The 10340-nt window shown below is 39.0% G+C and overlaps 1 protein-coding gene across 1 annotated transcript; it reads left to right on the top strand.

The window, feature by feature from the left end:
* Positions 1–700: 700 nt before the first annotated feature.
* On the top strand, positions 701–9942 carry LOC132548693 (dual specificity protein phosphatase 1-B-like). The gene is given in 4 exon segments (XM_060212576.1): positions 701–1136; positions 8393–8511; positions 8803–9022; positions 9479–9942. Coding segments are annotated over 4 exon segments (1239 nt in total).
* Positions 9943–10340: the final 398 nt, after the last annotated feature.

Here is a 10340-nt window from a genome sequence, read left to right as displayed (position 1 = left end):
TCGACCTAGGCCTATATATATATGTAATCTATATATAATATATATAGAATCCCCAGTAACTCTAACTCGGGTGTGGGATTAATATTGAAGTAATTAGTCATCCGCCTTCACACTAGTTTTAGGAATTCTTCATGAACACACAATGAGTAACATGAAAATGTATATTTGACCTAAGTGACAACAAACTAGTCAAAACTTGATCCATTTTAATGACAAATCCAAAAATAGATTCACCCAATTTCGGTGAATACTCATACGACAATGTAGACAGTTAGGGCTGTCAGACTGCAATTTGTCATGTCAAATCATTCACTCGAGTGCATCGAAGCGATGAAAATAATACCCATGTATGGTTACTATGTGTATGTTGGAGGCGTGGCTACTAAGCAAATTATCAATGGGTCTATTTTTGCCACAACCATCCCAACCTTCTGACGTCACCAGTAAACAGAAGCGTAGTGATATGGGTAAATATTACATCTTTTAAACACAAAATTTGAGTGAATCCTTCCAAACACTATTACAAGAACTCCTTTTATTCCAGGCTGTGCGTAACTAAAAGCGCTTCTACTCTTAACGGCCGGGTCTCAATGTGCTAATTTTTCAGCGCATGTAGTAAAAGTAGTGAGAAGGTTTTTTGTGAATGAGCGTGATCACGTGATAGTCCGGAAGTATTTCATTGATTAGACAGGGTAAATGCATGCGATACTCGAGGGAAACTGTCACGATATACGCCATTTAAAGGGTTATTTTCAAGATGGAAGTGAACCTTGCTAGTGGTGTTACATGTACCGAGGTCTCAGAATGGTTAGAAGACAGGGGAAGCTGTCGGGAATGTGTTCTGATGTTAGACTGTCGTCCGTTCATGGCGTTCAACGATGGGCACATAAGACACTCATTAAATGTGCACTGTCCCCCAATTCTTAAGAGGAGGTCGGGAGGCTTTGTGGCTTTGGAGAATATTGTACCATGTTCAGAAAAAAGAGAAATGTTGAAAGCCGGACAGTTTAGCACGATAGTTGTTTATGACAACGACACAACAGATCTGACACTGTCTTCCAAAGACTCGAATTTATATTCCGTCCTCAAAAGTCTTCGACAACAAGTGGAGAATTGTCGAGCAGTCTACATTCAAGGTATACATAAATGATTAAATAGATAAATCTAGTCTGATCTAGCGTACGTAAAGAAATTAACTACATTCTGATGTTTCTTTTAAGATTTGAACGTGACCCCGTTCGGCCATTTTATTGCACTTGTGCCGGAAATAAAATGCTCCGATACATTAGTGACGGATTATAATATTGGAATGTGTGAATGAACAAAGACCGTAGACACTAAAGGAAAACAAGATACTGTACACTAAAGGAAAGTTAATTGTCACATGATGTAAAATTATGATATCTATATATAGAAGCATCACTTACATTATACAATCTCAGTTATACAGAATAATTTGTACAATAACTATATGCAATACAAATTAACTGGAGTGTACACTTGTAATACCAGCGAAGTCAAGCAGAAATCATATCTATAGATAACATTACCATGTCAACTCTCATTATTTCAACCAAACTTAATCCTATGCTTGAACATCTAAAAAGAAAGAATTCTCTTTCTTTATCCCAAAATCATCCAATCCTCTTTGTATTTTAACACATTATCAAACTCTGTATATGAACATCATATAATCTCTCTGTATCCCTACATCATGTAATCCTCTCTCTGTCACCCTACATCATGTAATCCTCTCTCTGTATCCCTACATCACCCAAACATCTCTGTATCCTCTACATCATCCAAACCTCTCTCTGTATCCCTACATCATCCAATCCTCTCTCTGTCACCCTACATCATCCAAACCTCTCTCTGTAACCCTACATCACCCAAACATCTCTGTATCCTCTACATCATCCAAACCTCTCTCTGTAACCCTACACCATCCAAACCTCTCTCTGTATCCCTACACCATCCAAACCTCTCTCTGTAACCCTACACCATCCAAACCTCTCTCTGTATCCCTACATCATCCAAACCTCTCTCTGTATCCCTACATCACCCAAACCTCTCTCTGTATCCCTACATCATCCAAACCTCTCTCTGTATCCCTACATCATCCAAACCTCTCTCTGTATCCCTACATCATGTAATCCTCTCTCTGTATCCCTACATCATCCAAACCTCTCTCTGTATTCCTACATCATCCAAACCTCTCTCTGTATCCCTACATCACCCAAACCTCTCTCTGTATCCCTACATCATCCAAACCTCTCTCTGTATCCCTACATCATCCAAACCTCTCTCTGTATCCCTACATCACCCAAACCTCTCTCTCACCCTACACCATGTAATCCTCTCTCTGTATCCCTACATCATCCAAACCTCTCTCTGTATCCCTACATCATCCAAACCTCTCTCTCTCACCCTACACCATGTAATCCTCTCTCTGTATCCCTACATCATCCAAACCTCTCTTTGTATTCCTACATCATCCAAACCTCTCTCTGTATTCCTACATCACCCAAACCTCTCTCTGTATCCCTACATCACCCAAACCTCTCTCTGTATCCCTACATCATCCAAACCTCTCTCTGTATCCCTACATCATCCAAACCTCTCTCTGTATCCCTACATCACCCAAACCTCTCTCTCACCCTACACCATGTAATCCTCTCTCTGTATCCCTACATCATCCAAACCTCTCTCTGTATCCCTACATCATCCAAACCTCTCTCTCTCACCCTACACCATGTAATCCTCTCTCTGTATCCCTACATCATCCAAACCTCTCTTTGTATTCCTACATCATCCAAACCTCTCTCTGTATCCCTACATCACCCAAACCTCTCTCTGTATCCCTACATCATCCAAACCTCTCTCTGTATCCCTACATCATCCAAACCTCTCTCTCTCACCCTACATCATCCAAACCTCTCTCTCTCACCCTACATCATCCAAACCTCTCTCTGTCACCCTACATCATCCAAACCTCTCTCTGTATCCCTACATCATCCAAACCTCTCTCTTTATCCCTACATCATCCAAACCTCTCTCTGTAACCCTACACCATCCAAACCTCTCTCTGTAACCCTACACCATCCAAACCTCTCTCTGTATCCCTACATCATCCAAACCTCTCTCTGTATTCCTACATCATCCAAACCTCTCTCTGTATCCCTACATCATGTAATCCTCTCTCTGTAACCTCTCTCTCTGTATCTCTACATCATCCAAACCTCTCTCTGTATCCCTACATCATGTAATCCTCTCTCTGTAACCCTACATCACCCAAACATCTCTGTATCTCTACATCATCCAAACCTCTCTCTGTATCCCTACATCATGTAATCCTCTCTCTGTAACCCTACATCACCCAAACATCTCTGTATCCCTACATCATCCAAACCTCTCTCTCTCACCCTACATCATCCAAACCTCTCTCTCTCACCCTACATCCAAACCTCTCTCTGTCACCCTACATCATCCAAACCTCTCTCTGTCACCCTACATCATCCAAACCTCTCTCTTTATCCCTACATCATCCAAACCTCTCTCTGTAACCCTACACCATCCAAACCTCTCTCTGTAACCCTACACCATCCAAACCTCTCTCTGTATTCCTACATCATCCAAACCTCTCTCTGTATCCCTACATCATGTAATCCTCTCTCTGTAACCCTACATCACCCAAACATCTCTGTATCTCTACATCATCCAAACCTCTCTCTGTATCCCTACATCATCCAAACCTCTCTCTGTAACCCTACATCACCCAAACATCTCTGTATCTCTACATCATCCAAACCTCTCTCTGTATCCCTACATCATCCAAACCTCTCTCTGTCACCCTACATCATCCAAACCTCTCTCTGTCACCCTACATCATGTAATCCTCTCTCTGTAACCCTACATCACCCAAACATCTCTGTATCTCTACATCATCCAAACCTCTCTCTGTATCCCTACACCATCCAAACCTCTCTCTGTATCCCTACATCATCCAAACCTCTCTCTGTATCCTACATCATCCAAACCTCTCTCTGTATCCCTACATCATCCAAACCTCTCTCTGTATCCCTACATCATGTAATCCTCTCTCTGTATCCTTACAACACCCAAACCTCTCTCTTTCACCCTACATCATCCAATCCTCTCTCTGTAGTTTAACACATTATCAAACTCTGTATCTGAACATCATATAATCCTCTCTCTGTATCCTACATCATCCAAACCTCTCTGTATCCCTATATCACCCAATGCTCATTTTATTGTCGTTTTCTTTAAAACTTTTATGACTACTACATAGCCTTCCATATACTAGATAAAAATTTACCATACACAAATTTCCATTTACACCGAAGAAACCTTTGTATCAATAAAACCAATTGGCAAGTAATTATGATTTTACTGAATAGCAATTACACATACATATATAAATGTATAGTCTATCTGGATGGGCATTTCATTACCATGCATGGGATTAATATGGGGTTTGTTCTTGAAAGAAAAACAAGAGTATATAAACCAGGTGAAAACCATGTGGTTAGACCCTCATTCCTTTCAACCTTTGTATAGGGAATGGAAGCAATGTAGCCTATACCTGAAATGCGAGTGCATTACCATTGTGCTACTCAACCATCGGAAAACTCCACAAGTTACATATAGGACATTCCCTCAAGTTACAGATAGGACAACCCCACAGGTTACAGATAGGACAATCCCTCAAGTTACAGATAGGACAAACCCTCAAGTTACAGATAGGACAACCCCTCAAGTTACAGATAGGACAACCTTACAGGTTACAGATAGGACAACCCCACAGGTTACAAATAGGACAATCCCTCAAGTTACAGATGGGACAACCCCATATGTTACAGATAGGATAACCCCACATATTACAGATAGGACAATCAAGTTACAAATAGGACAACACAACAGGTTGCAGATAGGACAACCCCTCAGGTTACAGATAGGACAACCCAACAGGTTACAAATAGGACAACCCCTAAGGTTACAGATAGGACAACCCCACATTTTACAGATAGGACAATCCCTCAAGTTACAGCTAGGACAACCCAACAGGATACAGATAGGACAACCCCACATGTTACAGATAGGACAACCCCACAGGTTACAAATACTACAACCCCACATGTTACAGATAGGACAACCCCTCAGGTTACAGATAGGACAACCCCACAGGTTACAAATAGGACAACCTCACAGGTTACAGATAGGACAATCCCTCAAGTTACAGATAGGACAACCCCACATGTTACAGATAGGACAATCCCACATATTACAGATAGGACAACCCAACAGGTTACAGATAGGACAACCCCACATGTTACAGATAGGACAATCCCTCAGGTTACAGATAGGACAACCCCACAGGTTACAGATAGGACAACCCAACAGGTTACAGATATAACAACCCCCCCCCCCCCCCCCAGATAGGACAACACCTCATCTTACAGATAGGAAAGCCCCACAGGTTACAGATAGGTCAACCAACAGGTTACAGATAGGACAACCCCTCAGGTTACAGATAGGACAACCCCACAGGTTACAGATAGGACAACCCCTCAGATTACAGATAGGACAACCCCACAGTTAAGGATAGGACAACACCACAGGTTACAGATAGGACAACTCCACATGTTACAGATAGGACAACACCACATGTTACAGATATGACACCCCCACATATTACAGATAGGACAATCCAACATGTTACAGATAGGACAATCCCTCAAGTTACAGATAGGACAACCCCACAGGTTACATATAGGACAACCCCACAGGTTACAGATAGGACAACCCCTCAGGTTACGGATTGCTGTAAACTCCGGATCCAGTGTCTTTGTACTATGTATCATGTTATAGACTTCCCTGTAGAGCTGTGGTTGTCCTCCAATTTGAGACAAGTTTGAGTAGAAATCAGAAACTCTGGATATACATAATTTTCATCAGAGGTTCCCTGTACCAATATTGTGCACTGGAAATGGTTATGTCTGTGTGTTCATAATAAAACATGTACATTTCATTCACCAAAACAAGAAAGGGAGCCAATTGCAAGATGGCATTCTGCCAGCTTAAGTTCAAAGGAGATCTGCTATTAGAAACAACTTTGTTATAGGGAGGGTGGAAATGCACTCAGATGTCTTTGCAATATGTGTCCTCCGTCTGTTTTTGATTAATTATATACTTCACATAGGAATTAATTGAAAGGGAAGGGTGTTCTGGTACTTACTGTATTTAACTGGAAATAAGCCCATGCCTGGTAAGTAATACCCCCATCTGTATCTATTGTCATTTGTAGGAAAATACTGCCTTACAAGTGTTTTCATAACCCTGTAATAATTAAGCTACCCTATTCACTGACCTTTAGTGTAATTTTGATATATTATTGACCTGTTGTCAGGTAAATGTTAGCATTCATTACCCTACTTGGGTAAGTAAATCCTCATATTCACATGAAAACAGGTAGTTTTATCATATGACAACAATGTGATCTTCTGATTGGTCAGAAATTGTAACAAAGGTTTTTTGATCATTATATTCACCTGTGATATGTCTGATAGGGTCCTGAACTGTGACATTCACCTCAAGTGTATGGATTCTGCTGATTTCAGTGTAACATTACAATATATTTAGACCAATGCAAAGTGTTTTGACTAATCAGTAAGAAGAAATATTACAGTCATATGTAAAATGATCAGGACTTCTTCAAATATATGTAGTTACGGTAGTAAGGTGGAAAAAACTGATCCGGACTATATTTGATAACATACAAATCTCTACACTATAATAAAACCAAAAGGAATCTCAACAACACGAAGACTTTTTGTAAAGCTGTCTACATGTTTCGGCCGCTATGCGACCGTCATCGTCCTCTTCGTGTTGTTGAGATTCCTTTTTATTTTGATTATGTTTTATTAGTAAGGAACTCTATTGAATCCTAAGGATCCAACCGAAGACACTACCGCAAATTCTTACATTAGGAGTGTTGGATCGCCCATTATTTATTAAATCTCTACACTGTATATTTTCATTGTCATTTGAAATATACATAAAAATAAAACATGCCTTCATATAATTTCATTTAAGAAAACTTCCAAATTGTAGTAATATTTATGTGTATTAAACTTTGTAAAATCTCTCTTGTCAAAAGTTTTTATAAAAATTTATTAGAAATATATAAATATTGCAAGTTCAAAACTGTTAATGAAATATTGATATCAATTTGTATTGAAATGGTGTAAAAATTATGGGAAACATTGGTAGCTAAAATAAACTTGTATCTGGGAACATGTATAATAATTCTCAACTGGGTTGTAATCTAAGTAGAATATATACATCATTAATTTCAGTTTGCAATTCTCAAATAGGAGTGGTTAAACCACAGTCATTAACCACAGTGTATTTACTACATATGTATATAAAATATCTATTTACTATGTATCATAAAACAAATACCCTCATGTATGTATATGGAAACCGGGATGGTCACTTCCTACAGTGTACATACATGTACTTGTACATGATAGCTGCAAGTTGATAGTCAGAGATCCTGAAATAGTGAATAAATTAAAGATGAATAATTTTAAGATATGGAATGGGATTTTACTGATTTTCAATTAAAGGGAGACAACTTGTTGGTGAATATTGGCACCAATTTTAGACATATTAAAAATAACAATAAATCTTCTATAAAGTGATCATAATCTCATTTGAGTTTTGATTTTATCACTTATTGGTTTTTAGTTTGTGAATAGGCTTAAGGTTTTTCATTTTTTTAAACCTGTCAATGTTTTTCCAGTTACTTCAACAACAGCCACTTGAGGGCAGCCTCTTAATGTATACGAGGAGAGTGCATGTATTTTTGGTAAAGGGCTCTCGATCTGCCAGACTTGGGACCGATATTCGCCCCCATTCCCAATGCAAAAAAGTATCTTTTTTTCCCAATTTACGAAAACACCATTATTTTTCCCAATTCTAAGGGCCCCAGGCCCCAGTCTCAAAATGGGGTGTGAGAGCCCTGTAGTATGCTGAGATACCTGGTGTCTGTGATATAGTGAGTGCAGAACTAAAACCAACATTATAATGTTACCATAGTGAAGAATACTGCCAAAGGCAATCAGCTGGACACCCCACCTGGTCACATTATACTGACAATGTGTGAAACAGCCATTAAGAGATATTCCAGACCTGTAAATGCTTACACGTAATTCTGAGCCGTAAAATTTTGAACTCATGCTAAATGCTGTCCCTCGTCCCCCCCGTGGAATTTCCATAAAGTTGGGAAGGATGGACACAAATTGGGCAGAAACTGTTGGAATTTATTTATATACAAATTTTATTATAAATTGTGTATTACATGTTACAGGTGGATTTGTTGAGTTCAGTTCCAGTTATCCTCACCTTTGTGACATCCAGGGAGCCATTTGTCGACAGACGCTTTGTGTTAACCCTTGTGCACCTTCATCAAAGATGGCACTTGTACAGGTACTTATAATAGTGTAGTACATGTTCTACCGATTTTTGGGAGGGATGTGCATTAATTCAGAGTTCCAATATTAAACTCCTGTGGTTGACATATTTTGATACTTGAATCAACATTTTTCATACAACAACTAAAGATGGTGTTTTGCTCCATATAAAAGGCCTTCGCTTTCATCAGCCAAAGGGATTATTCTGTTTTATTTTTTTTGATTTTTTTTTTCATTTTCTGGACAAAATTGAAATTATTATTCTATTATGTATAACACGTGGATTGCTTTTCTCTTTGGTTGTCAGGGGGAACCTGTGGAGATTCTACCATATCTCTATCTCGGCAACTCCCAGCATGCATCACAACTTGAACTATTGGAGAGGCTTGGAATTACTTCTCTCATCAATGTGTCAACATCCTGTAGGAACCATTTTGAGGAGAAGTTTACTTATATGAACATTCCAATTGATGACAATGATACTGCAGACCTTGCAGCATGGTTTACAAGAAGCATTACTTTTATAGGTAAGTACTGTGTGCGAGAGTGGATTGTACTTATCCACCAATAATCCCATGCCTGGAAATAAGTCCACCTATATATATATATCTTCATTCAGATTTACACAAGTGTCATTAAATAATATGTCATTTTCATGTATTAATCTCACTAAAATACACTAGTTAGGATACCATGTGTTGGTCACCTAGGCTTATTGGAGGATTAAAACAAAATATTAGTTTCACAAAATCAAACATTACTGCATTTGAAATATTTTGAGCAAAACTTTTTAATAGTCAAACATCAGAATTTTTTTTTGTTTCAGTTTCATCACAAAGTGGTACATGTACTGTTAGAATTATGCTTATTTCAGTCATATGATAAGAGACTTATATTTTCCTTAAGTAGTTTTTTTTTAAATTATTAAAAAATTACAAAAAAAAAGATAATGATTATTTCAGCCATATTCTTTCGTGTTACAGATACAATTAAGGAGCAGTCAGGAAAAGTGCTGGTACACTGTCATGCCGGCATAAGTCGCTCCGCAACCATTTGTCTCGCCTACCTCATGTTCACCGCCAAAATTGGACTCGAAGTAGCGTTTGAACACGTACAGTCTCGCCGCAGTGTGATTTCGCCAAATCTAAACTTCATGCGACAGTTAAAGACCTATGAAGGTGAATTAGGTGTGATATGTTTATCCAGTGATTCTTCCGTGACTCCATCATCCTCAGGAGCAACGTCTGCTTCCTCTGCATCCTCAATAGGCAGCTCAGATTCAGTGTGTCATGAAGACGGAATTCACTCTGGGTCTCATCCAGGGTTTAACTTTGCTCAGTGTCCAGACAGAGAATTCTCCAATCAACCAAATTGTATGGTCACCCCCAATTCATTTGACTTTTCCTTCCCATGTCCGCCAAGTGCTCCACTTCTCTCTCCTAGTTAAGTTCTTGTGATTTTAGAAACAGGAACTGATAGTTGTTATTGCAGAGGATGTCTTGCTCATCTATTATGACAAGCTGATGTCTGGATCATCGATTGTAACTAGATGCTGTCGGGATCATCTATTGTAACTAGTTGATGTCGGGATCATCTATTGTAACTAGCTGATGTCGGGATCCTCTATTGTAACTTGCTGATGTCTGGATCCTCTATTGTAACTTGCTGATGTCAGGATCATCTGTTGAAACTAGTTGATGTCGGGATCATCTGTTGTGACTAGCTGATGTCTGGATCATCTGTTGTAACTAGCTGATGTCTGGATCATCTGTTGTGACTAGCTGATGTCAGGAGCATCTATTGTAACTAGCTGATGTCTGGATCATCTATAGTAACTAGTTGATG

Source organism: Ylistrum balloti, unplaced genomic scaffold, assembly GCF_031769215.1.
Source record: "Ylistrum balloti isolate Yb309-2 unplaced genomic scaffold, AGI_CSIRO_Ybal_v1 Utg369616, whole genome shotgun sequence".
Taxonomy (NCBI): Eukaryota; Metazoa; Mollusca; class Bivalvia; order Pectinida; family Pectinidae; genus Ylistrum; species Ylistrum balloti.
The sequence above is the reverse complement of the archived record's forward strand: the minus strand, read 5'-3'. Positions and strand labels throughout refer to the sequence as shown.